Source organism: Elephas maximus, chromosome 14 (genome assembly GCF_024166365.1).
Source record: "Elephas maximus indicus isolate mEleMax1 chromosome 14, mEleMax1 primary haplotype, whole genome shotgun sequence".
Lineage (NCBI taxonomy): Eukaryota > Metazoa > Chordata > Mammalia > Proboscidea > Elephantidae > Elephas > Elephas maximus.
In genome coordinates this window covers 50,099,076-50,122,436 of record NC_064832.1, presented here as the reverse complement: position 1 = coordinate 50,122,436, position 23,361 = coordinate 50,099,076, and the positions used below count along the sequence as shown (strand labels likewise).

General features: G+C 36.8%; 1 protein-coding gene across 4 annotated transcripts in view; it reads right to left on the bottom strand.

Annotated features, from left to right (window-relative positions):
- Window positions 1-23,361, bottom strand: part of TDRD3 (tudor domain containing 3) — a 246,058-nt gene that overhangs the window by 116,704 nt on the left and 105,993 nt on the right. For all 4 annotated transcript variants that reach the window (XM_049853409.1, XM_049853408.1, XM_049853410.1 and 1 more), the window contains 2 exons: window positions 16,359-16,500; window positions 196-267 (listed from right to left, as the gene is read on the bottom strand). In XM_049853409.1, coding sequence (XP_049709366.1) covers window positions 196-267; window positions 16,359-16,500 — 214 coding nt within the window. The remainder of the gene's footprint in view (window positions 1-195; window positions 268-16,358; window positions 16,501-23,361) is intronic.

Here is a 23,361-nt window from a genome sequence, read left to right as displayed (position 1 = left end):
TCAACAACTCTTGAGAAAAATCTACACTAACAAATAATTACAGTAAAGTTATTACATTCCTTGTACTTAATATATTTCCATATAATTCCCACAATTCCTGAATGAACAGTTCAGCACAAAACTGAACACAACTTGAAAACAAATGAAAACCATTTTTCCTGATTAAAATTTATCTCCCAATGTGAAAGTGATTACCTGTCCAAAAGGCACAAAAGGAGGTGGTCCACCTTCGGTTCCAATATTGCTTCTATTATGTTTTGACAAGCTCTGTAAGACAAGTGAATCATTAAAAAAAGATTATACATAGAAATATATTTACAACACGCATAACATACTGGGGAGCCTGGTGGTGCAGTGGTTAAGAGCTCAGCTGCTAACCAAAAGGCTGGCAGTTCGAGTCCACCAGCCACTCCTTAGAAACCCTATAGGGCAGTTCTCCTGTCCTATAGGGTCATTACGAGTTCGAATCAACTCGACGGCAATGGGATTGGTTTTAGTTTGGTATAACATACCAGGAATCTACTTCCTTTAATAGATTTTTACAAGAAACTGGAAAAAAAGCCCATTGCAAATTATTTCAAATTACATATTTGATTCCTAAATTCAATAATTATCCAAAGGTTTCCCCCTCATCTTCCCTTACCTAACATATATTTGCATGTAGTTTTCAGAAATATTTTTCAAGCTGTGTCCCCAAAGAGCAAACAGAGTTAAAAAAAATACAAAAAAAACCCTCCTCAACAAGAAGTCAATTAAAAGATAACAAATTTTGGTAACAAGTATTTCACTTTAAAGCATATTAAAACTATAACCTGACATAAATATTGCATGGTTATTAATGTTCAAATCTGGAAATTATCTTTAAAGTTTCTGTATATACAATCTAATACTAAACATGTACTGGAAAAGAAGGTTTCTGTTATAGTTTACAGTATGAATATTACTTTAATTACAGTAAGCTAATAGGGGAAACCCTGGTGGCATAGTGGTTAAGTGTTACGGCTCCTAACCAAAACGTCCGCAGTTCAAATCTACCAGGCACTCCTTGGAAACTCTATGGGGGCAGTCCTACTCTGTCCTATAGGGTCGCTATGAGTCGGAATTGACTTGACGGCAATGGGTTTGTTTTTTTTTTATCCTTAATAGGGTATTGTTTTTTTAAAATAATAAGATTAAATATTTCACTGTTCATCAGTAAAAATAAAATTTCAAAACCCACTGATTTTAGTATTTTCTCCCTAACTCTTAATTTTAGGATTAGAGAGACATTAACGTATTGTAAAAATGGGAAAAAAATCCTCTTAGCAAATGCAATTTCTGATAAAAAAGTCTTTCAGGAAGACTCCTTCCAGTCACCTATTCCTCTTGTATCTTTTGTTTTTGAAGAGTTAACAAATATACCATGCTTTAAGCATTAGTTGTTTAACACGATTTCAACCCTTTGTGCATTTTTCACAGTTATCATTACAGAATATATATTTAAAATATGACCTATATTATTAGGTAAAATATAAAGTTAAAAAATCACTGTGTGCACTTCCAAGCATACAGCAGAGCTCCCACATTATGGAAAAACTATTATGTAATTTATGGAGATTATATAAAAAGCTGTATAAGACAAAAGACAACAGTGGCATTCAGTTTATTGAGCAAAGAATAATTTAAACTGTATAGGAATACCACATTTCTTTACAATCTGTATATATAATATTAACCTGTATATATAATATTAAAAATATAATTTTTTTTTTTAATCAGCAAATGCAGAAAATTACATGGGAGTGCTTTCCATGGTTTTAATTTAGATATAAGAAAAAGATCATTCGACAGCTGTAAAATCCAAAAACCATTGCCATGGAGTCTACTCTGACTCATGGAGACCCCATGATTCAGAGCAGAAGTGAGCATAGGGTTTTCAAAGGCTGTTACCTTTCAGAAGCAGGCTGCAGGCCTTTCTTCCTAGGTGCTTAAACAATTGCACCACCCAGAGACTCCTAAACAGCTATAAATCATTTCAATTTATAAGTCCTTAAAAAGGATCACACATGTTGCCAATAACAGCATCTCTCAATACAGGTTATACAATTAAAAAGATGCTACAGGACCTTACTTCGTAGCTCCCCTGATGAAGGTATAAGAACCACAGTTAACCTGCCTCTAAAAACAACTAGACATCTGGACAACATATAAGGAACAGCTGTTTTAAGACACAGGACAACAGACAGTACAGGGCTGTGATTCCCGAGAGAAAGGAAAACACAAGGTAGGCTCTGGCTTTCTGCTTGGAGGCATGACACAGACAGAAAGCACAGAGAGCTAAACTGAGGGCACAGATATCATAGTTAAAAAGGCTGAGGCAACAGGAAGCTGTGGGGCAGAGTTTCCTAAAGAGAAACCTTTATAAATTAGGCACTCCTGAAATCTGTATGGGAGTTCCCTTGAGAACTAAGTGGAGCAAAAAAACAATATGGAGTTGTAAAGTGAAGGATTCCCATAGCTCCCACAGGGTAAAGAGACTTTCCAGCTCTGACCACCAGCAGTGAAGAGTTGTTGCTGATCATTCAGAGCACTGAGTCAAAATCCAGAGGGCTAAACAATATTTAGGGTCAAGACTACTCAAAATACCTCTTTCAAAGCTTTAGTGGATGTCTTGAAGGGATCAAACTTATCTGCCACACACAAGTACCTTACTGCTTACCAAAGCTAAATCCTATACTTGCTGTTATGAATTGAACTGTGTTGTCTAAAAATGTGTGTCAACTTGGCTAGTTCATGATTCCCAGTATTGTGTGATTGTTCACCATTTTGTTATCCGATGGGATTTTCCTATGTGTTACAAATCCTATCTCTATGATGTTAATGAGGTGGGATTAGCAGCAGTTATGTTAATGAGGAAGCACTCAATCTTCAAGATTAGGTTGTGTCTTAAATTAACCTCTTTTGAGATACAAAGAGAGAAGTGAGCAGAGAGACATGGGGACCTCATACCACCAAGAAAGTAGTGCCAGGAGCAGAGCGCGTCCTTTGGACCCAGTCCCTGCGCAGAGAAGCTCCTAAACCAGGGGAAGATTAATAACAAGGAATGTCCAGAGCTGACAGAGTGAGAAAGCCTTTCCCTGAAGTTGATGCCCTGAATTCTGACTTCTAGCCTCCTAGACTGTGAGAGAATAAATTTCTCTTTGTTAAAGGCATCCTTTTGTAGTATTTCTGTTATAGCAGCACTATGTAGGACATTTGCTAAAGGAAGATAACAAAATCTAGACACTCAACAATAACCTACATCAGAACATCACAAAAACCTACCAGGCATGCTAAAAAAGAGGAGAGCATGACTTGTACCTATTTTAAAAAATTGTAGAAACAGAGCCAGAGATAAAAAAAAAAAAAAGATGACAGAACTAGCAACAAGTGTGTTATGCAGCTATATCAACTATGTACAATTATTTAAATAAAAATATTAACGCCATGAGACAAAATACGGAAGATATATAAAAGAATCAAACGGAACTTCCAGAGAAGAAAAAACTATCAGAAATGAAAATCTCATTGGATGGAATTAAGAGCAAATTAGACAGTGCAGGAGTAAAGATCAGTGAACTTGGAGGCAGAGTAATCGAATCTATCAAAATGAAATTAAAGAGAAAGCCCTGATTAAAAAAAAAAAATGAACAAAACTTCAGTGACTTGTGAAAAATAATAAGCAGTTGAACATATATATATTTGAAGTCATGAAAGGAGAGTGGGGGAGTGGACAGAAAAAAAATATTTGTAGAAATAATGGCCACAGTTTTCCAAATTTGATGAAAATAATAAACCCACAAACTGAAGAAGTTCAATGAATAGCAAGCAGGATAAAGAAACACATAGGAACCATACCAAGGAATATCATAATCAAACAATCAAACTTCTGAAAACCAATAAGAAGAAAACGTCAAAAGTAGGCAGAGAAAAGGCATACTATCTAAGGAGGATGACTATAAACTTTTTATCCTTAAAAAATAAAGGAAAACAGTTTCGGGGGGGGAAAAAAAGCTAAAATACTTCATCACCAGCAGATCTAAGCTACATGATACACAAAAAGAAACTTGATCTTCACAAAGGAATGAAGAGAGCCAGAAACAGTAAATTTGTCAGTAAATATAATTTTTTTAAATTTCTTTAAATGCTAAGTGACTGTTTACAGGAAAAAATAACAATGTTTCATGGGCTTATGCACATAATAACTTCTACACATATGTTTTTATCAGCATTATTTATAAAAGCCTGAAAGTCAGAACAACCCAATTGTCTATCAACTGATGAATGAATAAAATATGCTACATCCATACAATGGAATATTATTCAATAATAAAATGGAAGTACTGATACATGCTACAACATGGATCAATCATGAAAATACTGTGCAAAGTTAAAGAAGCCAGTCTTATTTCTTTCAGATGAAATGTTCAGAATAGGCAAATCTAATGAGACAACCACTAAATTAGTGGTTGCCTAGGGCTGGGCATTTAGGAAAATCAAGGTGTGGCTGTTAATGATACAGGTATTTTTTTGTGGGGTGATGAAAATGTTCTAAAATTGATTGTGATGATTGTGACACAACTCTGTGACTATACTATTAACCACTGAATTGCACACTTTAAACCTGTAAATTACATGTTACAGAAATTATTTCTCAATAAAACTGTTACCAAAAAATACAAATTATCTGAACACTAATTAAATGACAGAGGTTGTTAGTTTGGATAAAAAAGCAAGGCCTAATTATGAAATCCACTTTAAATATAATGATAAAAGAATGGAAAACCATATACCATACAAACACTAAGAATAAGAAGGATATACCTCCAAACACTGAACAGAAAAAGCCATATCATTATCATACAAATTAGAATTCAAAGACGGAGTATTTCATAATGGCAAAGGGGGAGTTCATTACAAAGCTATAAGATACCTAAATGTGTAAGCCCCCTATAAGAGATCTTCAAAATATATGAAGCAAAAAATAATAAAGATCAAAGAAAATAAACTAAACTAATAAACTAAACCACATTAAAGTGAGGAGTTTCAAACTTTCTCAGTAATTAAAGGAAGGAGGAGCGAAAAAATCAGTTAGGATTTAGAAGAATTGAACAATACTATCAGCCAAGAGTCCTTGGCCTAATTTATATTCTAGAACACTCCATCCAACAACAGAATGTACATAGTTCTCAAGTATACATGGAACATTCACCAAGACAGACTTTGTGCTGGACCAAAAATCAAGCCTTAATAAATTTAAAAGCATTCACATAATACAGAATAAATCCTCAAACCATAATAGAATTAAATCATAAATAAATAATCTAAAAGATATTTGAAATTTCAAAAGTATTGGGAAATGAACATTTCCAAATGATTCATGGGTGAAAGAAAATATCAGAAGGAAAAGCTGGATTGAATGAAAATGAAAATATAACATAAAATTTGTATGATGTAGCTAAATAATGTTTAGAAAATAATTTATAGTTTTAAATTCTTGTATTAAAAAAGAACAGTCTAAACTTAATATGAGATCCATCATTTTGAGCAGAAGTGTCAGGTAGGTTTTGAAATTCATAAACATCAAAAATTATATGGTCTACAAGTAAGAGGCAGAGGTGGTATTCCATTGACAAATAAATATTACAGTATTATGCAGTATTCTTTAAAATTTTTTCTAGCTTCCTCACTTCTTAGATAAGACAAAGACTACAGTTAACACCTAGTAAATGAAACTCAGAAAATGACGACCACATGCTAGCTGTGTAGTAAATGTAGCAAGAGCATGACATCGCATTCTATCACAGTTAGGGTCCCCTCCCAACTGTTCAAGCTTCCGCATGTTGTCTGAAGACATCTTGAGAGCCTGTGTCAAACGTCTCTCTGAAATTCACGTGCACTACATGTCTACATTTTTTTCCCCTAAAACAAGGTTTGTGTGTGAGTGGGCAAGTGGAGGAGGCAGAAGGAAGTTAATCAGAATCACACGGTAGAGAGTTTTTTTCCAAACCATTTCTCTATCACTGCCACAGTGAACCACTGTTAACTGGCATCAGTATATTATCTTCCTCAGGTGTGTGTACATATAATAAATGTGAAATCATTCAGTCTCCAGAAGTAAAAATAATTTGAAAATATTGATATTTTTGAGACTAAACACTGTGATCACACCTAAAAATATGATATGCTAGAAGGATCATAGATTTTGGAATCCAACGTACACAGTTTAGAAACCCAGCTGCTCCTGTTTCCTCATCTATAAAATGAGTATGATAATACCCACCTCATGAAAAACAAAATACATATAAAGTGTACACCGAAATACCAAGCACACAGTAGATGCTTAATAAAAGTAGCTCTTTGTTACGGTTACTGTTAAGCATCCTACTAGTTTAAACAACAACAACCAAAGAATAAGAAGAGGGGAAAAAAAAAAAAAAGAATGTAAAGGGAACGGTGCAGGGAACCCAGGAAAAAACAGGAGACTTAATTAAGAAATGTATGAGATGATATCTAAATAATAGAGAAAACTTACTACTATTCTATTTTCCTCTGGAAAAAGTACATTAATATGAACATTAACAAGAATTAAAACTAACTAAATAAAAATATATATTAGTTAAAAAATATCAAAATGAAAAGTTAGTCTAAGTATAAAGAAAGTATGTAGCAAAAAAAGTTCTGTCATTTGGGGACACTAAAATGTTACAAAATTATACTACTTTGTAAATTATATCTAGTACAGAACATCCTTGAACCTGTCTTTGTCAAACATACAAAAAGCATTAAGCTTTGAGTTTTTTCTTCACCTTTCTGTAGCCATTTGCCATTTAAACACTTGCATGTAGTTTAAATACTGCCCGATGCTCTCTTTTCCTATTTATTTTGTCAGAATATTTAGAACTCCCTTCTTTTTGAAATGAAATCCATGGTTCATGATTTCCATCTGTACATTTGTTAAGGGATCACCCACCTGCCAGATGCCCAAGTAACTGAGCTCTCCATGGTTGCTACATTGCTATGGTTACCAAACCAAAACTATAAACATCATAGAGAACTATAACCACATTAGGGTATTTTCAAATTCTCTTTAAAGTAGATTTTTACCATCCCCTAACAAGGAATACTAACATGGCTTTCAGGAAACATATACTACAATATCTGAAGGATGATTAAACTGTGTGTGTGTGTGTGTGTGTGTGTGTGTATGTGTGTGTTGGGGGTGAGTGAGGCAGGTCCTTCAAATGCTTAATGTTTAACTGACTTTACAATTGGTGACTCAATTGGTAGAAACATTATGTAAGATATTGCTCTGATGAGAACATTTATCACACTTCAAAAATCTCTAATAACAACAATAACATATCAACTTATGAAAGGGTCACACGAATGGGTGGAATTTCTCAAGAAAATTCAAGTTCACAAACTTGACTATTTATGTAAAAATATTAAGCCACTTCTGAATTATTTGTTTTGTGCCATTTTCAATTAAACAATGGAATTGTGGGATATTATCTGATACAGCCCAAAATATAGCACATTAATACAGTAAACCTGTGAAAGCTGGAATCTGTGTAAGGGGGACACCTATCAGTGAAGGAAAACTCAAATATTTTCCACCAAAATAACTGCTTCAGCCTAATAAATATCCTCTGAAAGCTAGAGCCTGAGAGATGGGGATGGAATCAGAAAACGGTTGGTATTGCAACCTGAATATGAGGACATGCAGATGCAAAAGCAGGAACTAGTCCCAAAAAGTACAAGAGTCAGAGATAAAGGCAAAGTCTTCCACTTCCTTTCGCACTGTTGCTGCGCGTGAGTGCGTACTGTGCATCGCTACCGGTGTCTGAATACATCTGTTCCTTATAGTTTTGCCTTTTTTTGTTCTTTGTTTTTTTGCCTGTAAATTTTTCCAGCGAAGAACATCCATGAATTTGGAAGAAGGTAAGAGATAATAATAAATTTCTTTATTTTCATTAAAATCTAGCAAAGCACACTTTTTTCCCCTTGTCTTGAGAGGTTTTACTCTTTTCCTGACCTTTAATTTTTAGTTTTTCCTTTAGCTATTTTATTTTGATACATGTTATTACAATTTTCAAAATCTACCCCATTTTCTTGAAACTCTTCCCTTCAAAATTTCTTGTTTTGCCCAGAAAATAGAGAAGCATTTCCTCACTTAGCACGTTCAGTGTCTGTACAAAAGCAAAAACATTCTTCTCACATCATTTTTTTTCTTAAATATTTCACTGAAGTGTGCTAACTTTATCATGAAATGATGTTAATAGTGTTCATCTTCTTCATTTTGTTCGAGATATCCACATTTTCGAGATCATAAACTCCTTAGTTTTTATAAGAACTTCTTTCCTTCTTTAAAAAAAATTTTATTCCTTCATAGCCACAGACAGAGAGTAGAAATGCATCTCTGAAAGTAAAGTTTGAAGTTGTCAAAATGATAACCAAAGAGAAAAAGACCAGCAAGGAAGGTGTAATTAAGTTTAAGTGTGGCAAAATGCAAATTTAGTCAATTACCAAAGAAAAGGATAAAATAAGTGAAAAAGACATGACCGGCACCAACATAAACATCAAGAAAGGAAGGAATGGAAATTACGCACAAATGGAAATTATCCAGAAATCAACAAATCTGGTTTTGAGTGGTTCCTTCAAACCTTTGCCAAAAATATTCCCATTTCAGGGCCTATCCTGCAATCAGAGGAGAATGAAATGGTGACACTTTTAAAAGTTGATGGATTCTCTCTCCAATGGGTGGCTTCAGAGGCTCAAAAAGAAAACATAGCATCACTTGCATGTAGCATGTGGGGAGTCAAACAAAGTTGACAAAGACATTGTTCAAAACTGCTTCACAAAATTAAGAGAGATCATAAGGGGTTACGATTCTCAGACATCACAGACATGAATGAGACTGCTCTATTTTACAGGGTAATGCTAATAAAAAAAAAAAATAAGACCCTGAAAATGCAGGGGGTGGGGAATGCTTATGGGGTCACTTTTTGAAAGAGTGGCATACCATCCTCTTGATCACCTTTGCAGATGGGACATTTGAGAAACCATGGGTAACTGGAAAGAGTGAGGAACCACAGTGCTTCAAAATACTGAAATTAATTAGCTTTCAATAGAATGGAAACGAAATAAAAAAGTTTGGATGATGGAAGCAATTTACAAAGAGTTTTTAAATAAACTCAACAGCAGCACAAAAAAACAAAATCAGAGCATTCTTTTGTTTGTTGACAATGCTACTTGTCATCGGTCACTGTCTCTGTCCAATATTAAATTTTTTTTCTACCATCCACGATGTTGGTCCTATAATACCTGGATAATGGCATTATTCAAAATATTAAAGTGAACTACAGCAAGTTATGTCTTCAAAAAGTGATTGCCAACATTGAGATGTGTATGACGGCATCTGAGATTTCGGGGAAAATCTATGTCCTTGATGCAATTTCATTTCTTAAGCAATTGATCAAAATGATCAAGGAAGAAACCATAAGAAAATGCTTTAAGAATTGTGGTTTCTTATTTAGCAGTGGTGATAGTATACAAAATGAAACCGTTATCAAGCCTGATAACATCATACAGATTCAAGATGCAATAAATGACATTTATAGTGATGTTTCAGAAAATAGGGTCAGTGCTACATCATACACTGATATCAACAAAGAAACTGTCACAGGAATGGACGATGGGAGCCAGAAAGAAACTGTAGATGAGCAATCTGGAGATGATGAGGAACTACCATTAGAAGAGCCAGAACCTTTAAGTCAAACACAAGTTATCAGCAATATAAAGGCTTTGAAGGAATTTGAAAAAGATAAAGGAGGCCTAGAGTTTTTTGATAAGTATAGACTTAGAAATTTATTCCATCAAAAAATCAAAACAAGCTAAACAGTTGACATTAGATGTTTTTATTAAAAAGTAACTTTTACCTATATCTTCGAGTAGTATATGTACAAATCTGCACATAATCTGAATAAACGTGTAAACCATAAAAAAGTTTCTTTTTCTGTCCTATAAAGTCACAAAGGTGTTTATGAGCTGGGATTCTTAATAGACAGCGATAGAAAAATGGTTAAGACTGCCCTCTGTCAGTGGTGGAAAACTGGCAAGACCCAGAAAAACAAGGCAGTCCCATCAAGTTCTGATTTCCACAGGTTTCACTGTGTCATAATAAATGACTACTAAGGTGTAAGGATGTGCCTATAGCTCCTTATCCATTTAACCACCCCCCGCCAACACAAACAGAGTAATTTCCAAACTAAGAAAACAGGAAACAGTACTGTATAACATTCCAGAAGCTTGGTATATTGCCCCGCCCCTTGGCTCACTTCAGACAGCAGACAAGTTTCGAGAGTGGCACAAGAACACCAGTTTTCACTCAAAGATAATTAACCTCATGTGCTTTGCAATTCATTCATTCCACAAATATTTTTATATGGCCTATGACAGGTAAGCTGAGGGCTACCACTCTGGAGACAGAGTAGGGGATAGTAGGGGAAAAACAGAACAAAACATGGGTTTGGATTCTACCCTTTCACCTATTAGCTGTCTGAACCCAAAGTAAGTTATCTACCATTTCTGAAGGTCAATTTTCTGATCTATATGGACATAATACCCTCTCACAAGACCCATGTTAGGAAGATTAAATGAGGTATATATGCAAGGGCCCATAATACCTACACATTGTACAATAAGTATTTGTAAACTTGAACAAAGATAACACAAACAACAATGTTGACCTCAAGAAGCTTAAAATCTATTAACGGAAATAAGAGACGAACAATTTAGCGCTAGGTGGAAAGCAATATACTTCATAAAATATGGATAAAATATTCCAAGAATTCAATAACAGAGCAACTATTTTCTGAATGCACCACCTTGTGAAGGGTTTAAAAGCATGGCGAGGATTTGGCCATGCACAGATTACAGTATCAGTACTACCAAAAAAAAAAAAAAAACCGTTGCTGTGGAGTCAATTCCGACTCATAACAATGCTATAGGACAAAGGAGAACTGCCACATAGAGTTTCCAAGGTGCACCTAGTGGATTTGAACTGCCGACCTTTTGGTTAGCAGCCATAGCTTTTAACCACTACACCACCAAGGTTTCCAATCAGTACTACCCATACCAAAAAAACAAAACCAGTACTAGTTGCTGTTAGATCAGCTTCAACTCATGGTAATCCCATGTGTGTCAGAGTAGAGCTATGCAATAGAGGGTATTCAATGGCTGATTTTTTGGGAGTAGATTGCCAGGCCTTTCTTCCGAGGTGCCTCTAGTTGGACTCACAATACTTCCAACCTTTGCTTGGCAGAAGAGCATGTTAAATATACCATCCACAGATTCCACGGAGAGATCAGGAGAGAGAAAATAAAATGAATAACATTAAAGTGGGAAAACCATTTTTTCCCCCCCAAAATCATAACTGAGGGAAGCATAGAGAATCAAAGATTAACTAGTTCCATTCGGCTAGAACAAAATTTATGTGAAAGAATTTAGAAAATTAAAAAGCTAAACTGGAATTAGGACTAGGTTATAAATGGCCTTGAACATTAAGTTAAGGCATTTGAAATAAAAGTGGGGTATAACATGCTCTGAGCTATGTGTTTTGGCAGAACTTCACAAAATACACTGTTGTTGTTGTTAGGTGCCGTTGAGTCGGTTCCAACTCATAGCAACCCTATGCGCAACAAAACGAAACACCGCCCCCGGTCCTGAGCCAACCTTACAATCACTGTTATGCTCGAGCTCATTGTTGAAGCCACTGTATCAATCCACCTTGATGAGGGTCTTCCTCTTTTCCGCTGACCCTGTACTCTGCCAAGCATGATGTCCTTCTCCAAGGACTGATCCCTCCCTGATAACATGTCCAAACTATGTAAGACACAGTCTCACCATCCTTGCTTCTAAGGAGCATTCTGGTTGTACTTCTTCTAAGACAGATTTGTTCGTTCTTTGGCAGTCCATGGTATATTCAATACTTTTCGCCAACACCACAATTCGAAGGCGTCAATTCTTCTTCAGTCTTCCTTATTCATTGTCCAGCTTTCACATGCATATGATGCAATTGAAAATACCATGGCTTGGGTCAGACGCACCTTAGTTTTCAAGGTGACATCTTTGCTCTTCAACACTTAAAAGAGGTCCTTTGCAGCAGATTTGCCCAATGCAATGCGTCTTTTGATTTCTTGATTGCTGCTTCCAAGGCTGTTGATTGTGGATCCAAGTAAAATGAAATCCTTGACAACTTCAAACTTTTCTCCGTTTATCATGATGTTGCTCATTGGTCCAGTTGTGAGGATTTTTGTTTTCTTTATGTTGAGATGCAATCGAAACTGAAGGCTGTGGTCTTTGATCCTCATTAGTAACTGCTTCAAATCCTCTTCACTTTCAGCAAGCAAGGTTGTGTCATCTGCATAACGCAGGTTGTTAATGAGTCTTCCTCCAATCCTGATGCCCCATTCTTCTTCGCATAGTCCAGCTTCTTGGATTATTTGCTCAGCATACAGACTGAATACATATGGTGAAAGAAGGCAGCCCTGACGCACACATTTCCTCACTTTAAACCAATCAGTATCCCCTTGTTCTCTACAAACAACCACCTCTTGATCTATGTAAAGGCTCTTCATGAGCACAATTAAGTGTTCCGGAATTCCCATTCTTCGAAATGTTATCCATGGTTTGTTATGATCCACACAGTCGAATGCCTTTGCATAGTCAATAAAACACAGGTAAACATCCTTCTGGTATTCTCTGCTTTCAGCCAGGATCCATCTGACATCAGCAATGATATCGCTGGTTCCACGTCCTCTTCTGAAACCAGCCTGAATTTCTGGCAGTTCCCTGCCCATATACTGTTGCAGCCATTTTTGAATGATCTTCAGCAAAATTTTGCTTGCATGTGATATTAATGATATTGTTCTATAATTTCCACATTCAGTTGGATCACCTTTCTTGGGAATAGGCATAAATATGGATCTCTTCCAGTCAGTTGGCCAGGAAGCTATCTTCCATATTTCTTGACATAGAAGAGTGAGCACCTCCAGCACTGCATCTGTTTGTTGAAACATCTCAATTGATATTCCATCAATTCCTGGAGCCTTGTTTGTCGCCAAAGCCTTCAGAGCAACTTGGACTTCTTCCTTAATTACCATTGCTTCCTGATCATATGCCACCTCTTGAAATAGGTGAACATCGACTAATTCTTTTTGGTATAATGACTCTGTGTATTCCTTCCATCTTCTTTTGATGCTTCCTGTGTCATTTAATATTTTCCCCATGGAATCCTTCACTATTGCAACTCAAAGCCTGAATTTTTTCTTCAGTTCTTTCAGCTTGAGAAGTGCCGAGCGTGTTCTTCTCTTTTGGTTTTCCATCTCTAGCTCTTTGCACATATTATAATACTTTGTCTTCTCGAGAGACCCTTTGAAATCTTCTGTTCAATTATTTTACTTCATCAATTCTTCCTTTTGCTTTAGCTGCTCAATGTTCGAGAGCAAGTTTCAGAGTCTCCTCTGACATCCATCTTGGTGTTTTCTTTCTTTCCTGTCTTTTCAATAACCTATTGCTTTCTTCATGGATGATGTCCTTGATGTCATTCCACAACTCTTCTGGTCTTCGGTCAGTAGTGTTCAATGCATCAAATCTATTCTTCAGATGGTCTCTAAATCCAGGTGGGATATACTCAAGGTCATATTTTGGCTCTTGTGGACTTGCTCTGATTTTCTTCAGTTTCAGCTTGGACCTGCATAAGAGCAATTGATGGTCTGTTCCACAGTCAGCCCCTGGCCTTGTTCTGACTGATATTGAGCTTTTCCATCGTCTCGTTCCACAGATATAGTCAATTTGATTTCTCTGTGTTCCATCTAGCGAGGTCCATGTGTATAGTCACCTTTTATGTTGGTGAAAGAAGGTATTTGCAATGAAGAAGTCATTGGTCTTGCAAAATTCTATCATTCCATCTCCGGCATTGTTCCTATCACCAAGGCCATATTTTCCAACTACTGATCCTTCTTCTTTGTTTCCAACTTTCGCATTCTGATCGCCAGTAATTATCAATGCATCTTGATTGCATGTTTGATCAATTTCAGACTGCAGCAGCTCATAAAAATCTTCTATTTCTTCATCTTTGGCCCTAGTGGTTGATGCATAAATTTGAATAATAGTCATATTAACTGGTCTTCCTTGTAGGCGTATGGATATTATCCTATTACTGACAGTGTTGTACTTCAGGATACATCTTGAAACATTCTTTTTGACGATGAATGCAACACCATTCCTCTTCAAGTTGTCATTCCCAGCATAGTAGACTGTATGATTTTCCAATTCAAAATGGCCAATACCAGTCCATTTCAGCTCACTAATGCCTAGGATATCGATGTTTATGCGTTTCATTTCATTTCTGACGATTTCCAATTTTCCTAGAGTCATACTTTGTACATTCAAGGTTCTGATTATTAATGGATATTTGAAGCTGTTTCTTCTCATTTTGAGTCGTGCCACATTAGCAAATGAAGGTCCCAAAGGCTTTACTGCACCCACGTCATTAACGTCAACTCTACTTTGAGGAGGCAGCTCTTCCCTAATCATCTTTTGAGTGCCTTCCAACCTGGGGGTCTCATCTTCCAGCACTACATCAGACAATGTCCCACTGCTATTCATAAGGTTTTCACTGGCTAATGCTTTTTTTCAGAAGGAGACTGCCAGGTCCTTCTTCCTAGTCTGTCTTAGTCTGGAAGCTCAGCTGAAACCTGTCCTCCATGGGTGACCCTGCTGGTATCTGAATACTGGTGGCATAGCTTCTAGCTTCACAGCAACACGCAAGCCCCCACAGTATGACAAACTGACAGACACATTAGAAGTTGGAAAAAAGAGAAGTGGAGAGACCAGTTTTAAGAATACTGTAGTACTCCAGGCAAGAGATACTAAAGATCTGAACCACAATACCGCCACCCATCTGTCAGTGTGTCATAGTGTGGTGAATTACGTGTTGCTCTGATGCTGGGAGCTATGTCACTGGAATTTCAAATACCAGCACAGTCATCCATGGTAGACAGGTTTCAACGGAGCTTCCAGACGAAGACAAGGAAGAAAGGACTGGTGATCCACTTCTGAATATTAGTCAATGAAAGGCACGTGGATCACAACAGAACAGTGTCCAAAGCATTTGCTTTGCACATACCATCAGGAAATATCAATTGCTGAAGGAAGACATCATGACATCATGACAGGTGAAGTAGAAGGCCAACAACGGGGTGTGGGAGACCATCAGTGAGAGGGACTGGCTCACTGGCTGGAACAATACACTCAAATATGCTGGCAATCATGAGGATGACGTAGGACTGGGCAACACCTCATTCCGTTGTACATAAGGTGGCCATGAGTCAGCATCAATTCAATGGCAGCCATCTCTTTAAATGACAATAAGGGCAATGGAACAGGATGGGGGGCTCATATAAGAGATTTAACTGCAGCAGTTCAGTAGAATTGGTTATTGAAAGCAAAATAGAAAAGGTACCGGGTGATCTAGATGACTGGGAGGATGAAGATATTAATGTAAATGAGCAAAACATCAGCTAACACAATGAGAAAGACAAGTACAAAAAGAACTTCGCCATCACAGTAAATTCAAACTTGATTTCAGTTGTATGCATGTGTGTATGCAGATGAGACAAATACATGTATTATATCCATATATGTGCATAACACTTCTTTTTTTTCTGCAGAAAGAATTATAAACAGATACACTACATGTAGCTTATAACTGGTATTCTGGCATTTTTGAAAATTTGTCAGTAAAGTATGATTTTTTTTTAAATATATAATAAAATGTAACATATACAGAATAGTCCTCAACTTGCAAAGGGTTCCATTCTGACGCCCTTTAAGTTGGCTCTGACATAAGTCACATGCCTCATTTTTTTTTTTTTTTTTTTTTTTAGTTTTCATTATTATTGCTTTTTATTATCAGTATTGTTATAAATCCTATCTTTATTTGTCCTTGGAGGCTGGCATGAAAATGATAAAATCAGCAAATTTTGTGGTGCAACACTGTACGTACAAACAAAAAAAATAGTCATAAGTGTGGTTTGTAATAACTTGAATACGTTGCAAGGGGGGACTACCTGTACTTATCAATCACATCTGTTTTAGAAGAAAAACATGCTTAGCAAAGGTAGTTCCTCTAAAGATCATCATGCTCCATTCTGTTCAACTATGACACAAAGTACTAATTTTACTATTCATACGAGAAAATCTCCTTAAATAAAAATAGGGAGTGCAACAAATTGTTTTAAAAGCTCAAACCATTCTTCCTGGTTTACACTTACTCTCTGTAACTCCCATTTCTCAATCAGGTGTTCCACTTCACCACCAAGAACTGTGGTATTGGAGTCGTTCAAGAGCAGGAATCCGTTTTTTATGTCAACAACGCCTGAGAGCTTAATTTTGGTTCCAGGTGGTGTGTTCAGGCTAAAACAAGGAAGAAAAAGTTAAAACATGTTGAAGTTCCTCCACAAAACTGGAATTCAGCCTCAAATTTAAAATGTGCTAACAGCAAAACTATTTTTCAGGAGACTAGCTATCACATGACTAAATCACCAGAGAAGGAGTCACGAGAACCACGTACGAAGTTGTCATTTTCTAGCTAAACGATGAAGAAATGAGCTTCAGTTTACATGTTTTAAAAAAATGTGAATAATAACTATTACATTTTAAAGATAGAATAAAAGGCATAAACGTACAATCCGCAATTTTTCCTCGAAGCTTTCACTGTGTGTTGCGAACATATACCCATTTTGCAAAATTAAATTTTGATTAAAAAACGACATATGATACATGAGCTACAGTAATCCACCCAAAATAACAGTCTTCAAAAAAAAACCAGTTAAAAGTCAAATGAGTTTTTTACTCTAAAGTCCATTAACTTTAAAAGGAATTTTCCACAACAGGTGAATAGTCACAGACTTAGGGCAAATATAACTCCTTTTGTAAAAACCAAGCTTACCCTTAAACTCTGAACCAAAACTATACTCCTGGAAGCCACTTTTCAGCCAACCAACAGACTCGCTCATAAAATAAAGAATATCAACTGCGAGTATTGTGCTCCTTTACAAACTAATCTAGATGAGATCAAGTGGTCAACACTTACTCTAAAGCAAAGATGAGACGGTAAGGGGGACAGGGATATTATATTACTAGAAACAGAACAACTAGAAACGGAATAATGAAGATGTTGACACATTGTGAAAAATGTAACCAATGTCACTGAACAATCTGTACAGAAATTGTTAAAAGGGAATCTAACTTGCTGTGTAAACTTGCACTGAAAATCCAATAAAATATTATTAAAAAAAAAAGTTTATCCTCCTACAAAAGTTCTGGTAAAGGAAACAATGGAAGGAACCCATCTTATCCTATAGTTCCATTCTAAAATAAAAGCACATACACAAAGGTGGGACCAAGATGGCAAACTAGCCAGAAGTTTCTACTGATCCCTCTTACAACAAAGACTTGAAAAAACAAGTGAACTGATTATATATTTCACAAGCTAGAAGCCCTGAGCATCAAAGGCAAAATTAAGGAATTGGTCTGAGCAATGGGGGAGGGCGAGATGGCGCAGAAACAGCAATGAGCTGCCGAGCCCACTCAATGCCTCAACTCCGATTCCTTGGCGCCGTGTTTAGTGCCACTGCAGTGGGGCTGATGGTAGTTCCCTGAGACACGGCAGCTTCAGCGAAAGAAGGCAAACAGAGTAGCACACCCCTCACCCTGTGGTATGTCTACAGTGGGGCTGGCTGCAGTGTTTAGGAAGCAGCTACTTCAGCGAAAGAAGGCAACCGATATGCCAGCACCCCAACACCCTGGTGTGATGGCAACGGGGCTGGTGGGGGAGTTTAGAACACAACTGCTTCAGCAAAAGAAGGCAAACATGGGACGCAGCCCCAAGCCCCTGGGGCAATGTCGGCAGGGACCCAGCCAGCACACAGAGGCTACACAGCCTCTAGAATCTGAGATAAAACAGCGTTCTGGACACAAGATAAGTGATTTTGTCTAATTTGCCGCATGTGGATCTAACAGCTCCTTCTTTTGAAAGAACTCTCTCCTATCTATCTAATCCCTCCCTGCTCTGCCCCAGATGGCTTCACTAACAGTTGATTTCCATGGGCTGAGATAGAACCTGCTGCACTCCCTGAGCCATTCTCCTAGCCTGGGAGAAAGAACAAATTAACGAATGGGGGGAAAATACTCTGTAGACCCCCCTAATCTGGAAGCTCAGAGCAGAAGCGGCTCCAGTCCATGCATAAGCGATCCACAGACTTTGTCTCTCACGCCTACGTGGATCCAGGTGGCTATCATATTGCAAGGGCAAATCTGTTTGAGGTCTGACAGTAACTGTTTCAGCTGTGTGGCGCAGAGGCAGGTTCTGGAGGTCTGATACCGCTCTGCCTATTAAACAGGGCTTTACCTACCCAAAGCAGGGGCCTGAGGGCTGGAGGCTCCATCCACACCACCTAGCCACCCATAAAAGGATAGTGGTATACAGGTATAAGCATTGGGTGCCTAAGGTACAGCTGCAGAGCCTACCCACCAGAGTGCTCTAAAGAACAAAGACACTCCTTCCTCACTGACACTTGGGAGAAAGCTGTCAGCCCCCTGCCTTCCTCAGAGTGTGACCCCTGCTGCTACCAGAAACCACTGCATACACCCATCACCACTGCTCCTCTAAGAGAGTAGGTGAGAGCCTATACCACACACTAGGTGAGCGACTATCAGGACACCTGAATTGAATCGATACAAGGATAGTGAATGGAGTCCTAGGCTCTTATACCTGGTAGTAGCTCTAGCCATCTGGTAACAGGATATTGGTGCTTCAAAGGCTCCAATAACCAAGTTAGCTCACTTTAGTAGCCTATCTGGCTATATTGAAACAAAACAAAGCAAGAAACTAGGACACAGTGAACAAACATAAAACAAATTAATACAATAACTTATACATGGCTCGGAAACAACAGTTGATACCAAATCAAACTCCCAAAACAGAGAATCCAGGACTCTCCCAGATGAAGATGTATTCCTGCAATTACCAGATATAGAATACAAAAGATTAATATACAGAACTCCTCAAAATATCAGGAATGAGATCAGGTAACAAACAGAAAAAAGCCAAGGAACACACATATAAAGCAGCTGAAGAAATTAAAAAGATTATTCAAAAGCATAATGAAAAATTTAATGAACTGCAAAAATCTATAGAGAGCATCCGGAAACTCGGAAGATTAACAATAAAATTACAGAATTAGACAATTCAATATAAAGTCATAGGAGCAGAATTGAGGAACTGGAATGCAGAATTTGTAAGATTGAAGATAAATCACTTGGCACAAATATATTTGTAGAAAAATCAGATAAAATAATTAAAAAAAAGAAACCCTAAGAATCACGTGGGACTCTATCAAGAAGAATAACCTGCAAGTGATTGGAATACCAAAACAGGGTGGGGTAACAGAAGATACAAAGAAAATTGTTGAAGATTTGTTGGCAGAAAACTTCCCTGATATCGTGAAAGATTAAAGGATAATTATCCAAGATGCTCATCGAACCCCATAAAAGGTAGATCCCAAAACAAAGTCACCCAGACATATTATCATCAAACTTGCCAAAACCAAAGATAAAGAGAAAATTTTAAGAGCAGCCAGGGATAAGCAAAAAGTCAGCTACATAGGCAAATCAATAAGTTCAGACTACTCGGCAGAAACCGTGCAAGCAAGAAGGCAATGGGTGCTATATATAAAGCACTGAAGGTGAAAAATTGCCAGCCAAAAATCATATATTCAGCAAAACTGTCTCTCAAATATGAAGGCTAAATTAAGACATTTACAGATAAACAGAAGCTTAGGGAATTTGCAAAAACCAAACCAAAACTACAATAAATACAAAAGGGAATTCTCTGGATAAAAAATCAATAATATCAGATATCAACCCAACACTAGAACACAGAACAGAGCAACGAGATACCAACTCAGATAGGGAGATCATAAAAATAAATAAAGATTTAAAAAAAAAAAAAACACTCAAAGCAGGAGGTCAGTGATGCCATTATGTAAAAGAAGACAATAATCAATAAAGAGGGACTAAATAAAGTAGACATAGATCTTCCATATGGAGAGGAAAACAAAGTGATATTGGGAGTAACAAGTTAGGTTTAAACAAAAAAACAGGGTAAATATTAAGGTAACCACAAAGAATCCTACATTTCAAAATAAAAAACAAGATAAACACAAAGCCTCAGCAAAAACAAATTCAACCACAAAGAAAAAAAGGAACACACAAGTTATAAAGAAAAACTTCTCAGCACAAAAAAGTAAGCTGAAAAATGAAACTGTCAACAACACACAAAAAAAGGCATCAAAATGGCAGCACTAAACTCATACCCATCTATAATCATGCTGAATGTAAATGGACTAAATGCACCAATAAAGAGACAGAGAGTTGCAGAATGGATAGAAAAACACAATCCAGCTATGTGCTGCCTACAAGAGATGCACCTTAGACTTATAGACACAAAAAAATTAAAATTCAATGGATGGAAAAAAATATGCCAAGCAAACAACAACCAAAAAACAGCAGAAGTGGCAATATTAATTTCTGACAAAACACATTTCAAACTTAAATTTACCACAAAAGATAAGGAAGGACACTATATAATGATTAAAGCGACAATATACCAGGAGGATATTACCATATTAAATATTTATGCACCCAATGACAGGGCTTCAAGATACATAAACTCTAACAGCTTTGAAAAGTGAGACAGACAGTTCTACAATAATAGCAGGAGACTTCAACACACCACTTTCAGTGAAGGACAGAACATCCAGAAAGAAGCTCAATAAAGACACGGAAGAGCTAAATGCCACAATTAGCCAACATGACCTCATAGACATATACAGAACACTCCACCCAACAGCATCCAAGTATACTTTCTTTTCCAATGCACGTGGAAAATTCTCTAGAATAGACCACATATTAGGCCATAAAGCAAGCCTTAACAGAATCCAAAACATCTAAATATTACAAAGCATCTTCTCTGGCCATAAGGCCATAAAAGTAAAAGTCAGTAACAGAAAAAGCAGGGAAAAGAAATCAGACACTTGGAAACTGAACAACACCCTGCTCAAAAAAGACGGGGTTATAGAAGACATTGAGGATGGAATAAAGAAATTCATAGAATCCACTGAGAATGAAAACACTTCCTATCAGAACCTTTGGGACAGAGTGAAATCAGTGCTCAAAGGTCAATTTATATCAATAAATGCACACATACAAAAAGAAGAAAGGGCCAAAATCCAAGAATTATCCCTACAACTTGAACAAACAGAAAGACGGCAACAACAAAAAAAACCCTCAGGCACCAGAAGAAAGCAAGTAACAAAAATTTGAGTAGAATTAAATGAAACAGAAAAACAACTGAAAGAGTTAACAAGACCAAAAGCTGGTTCTTTGAAAAGATTAACAAATTCGATAAACCATTGGCCAGACTGACAAAAGAAAAACAGGAAACAAAGAAAATAACCCGAGTAAGAAATGAGATGGGCAATATCACAACAGACCCAACTGAAATTAAAAGAATCCTAACAGAGTACTATGAAAATTGTACTCTAACAAATTTGAAAACCTAGAGGAAATGGACAAATCTCTAGAAACACACTATCTCCCTAAACTAACACAGAGACAGAACAACTAAATAAACCCATAACAAAAGAAGAGATTGAAAAAGTAATCTAAAAAAGCCCTGCCCCTAATGGCCTCACTGGAAAATTCTGCCAAACTTTCAGAGAAGAGTTAACACCACTACTGCTAAAGGTATTTCAGAGCATAGAAAATGATGGAATACTCCCAAGCTCATTCTATGAAGCCAGTATAACCCTGATACCAAAACCAGGTAAAGACTCCAAAAAAAATAAAATTACAAGCCAATATTCCTCATGAACTTAGATGCAAAATTTCCTCAACAAAATTCTAGCCAATGGAATTCAACAACATATCAAAAAAATAATTCACCACAATCAAGTGGGGTTTACACCAGGTATAAAAGGATGGTTCAACATTAGAAAAACAATCAATGTAATCCATCACATAAATAAAAGACAAGAATCACATGATCTTATCAATTGAAGCAGAAAAGGCATTTGACAAAATCCAACACCCAGTCATGATAAAAACTCTCAGCAAAATAGGAATAGAAGGAAAATTCTTAAGCATTATAAAGGGCATTTATACAAAGCCAACAGCCAACATCACACCAAACGGAGAGAGATGAAATCATTCCCACTGAGAACAGGAACCAGAGAAGGATGCCCTTTATCACCACTGTAATTCAACATTGTGCTGGAGGTCCTAGCCAGAGCAATTAGGCTATATAAAGAAATAAAGGGCATCCAAATTGGCAAAGAAGAAGTAAAAGTATCTGTTTGCCGATGACATGATCTTATATACATAAAAACCTAAAGAATCCTTAAGAAAACTACTGAAACTGATAGGAAACTGATAGAAGAGTTCAGATGAGTTTCAGGATACAGGATAAACATACATAAATCAGTTGGATTCCTCTACATCAACAAAGAGAACAAGGAAGAGGAAATCACCAACTCAGTACGATCTGCAATTGCCCCAAAGAAGATAAAACACTTAGGAATAAATCTAACAAGAGACATAAAAGGCCTATACAAAGAAAACTACAAGACACTACCGCAAGAAACCAAAAGAGACCTTCATAAGTAGAAAACATACCTTGTTCATGGATAGGAAGGCTCAATATTGTAAATATGTCTATTCTGCCCAAAGCAATCTATAGGTACAATGCAATCCCGATCCAAATGAAAGTGACATTTTTCAATGAGATGGAGAAACAAATGACCAACTTCATATGGAAGGGAAAGAGGGCCCGGATAAGTAAAGCAATACTGAAAAAGTAGAACAACGTGGGAGGCTTCACACCACCTGACTTTAGAACATATTATACCACCACAGTAGTCAAAACAGCCTGGTACTGGTACAACAACAGATACACAGACCAATGGAACAGAATTGAGAATCCAGACATAAATCCACCCACATATGAGCAACTGATATTTAACAAAGGCCCAAAGTCTGTTAACTGGGGAAAAGACAGGATCTTTAACAAATGGTGCTGGCACAACTGCATGTTCACCTGCAAAAAAAATGAAACAAGACCCATACCTCACACCATGCACAAAAACCAACTCAAAATGGATCAAAGACCTAAATATAAAATCTAAAACAATAAAGTTCATGGAAGAAAAAATAGGA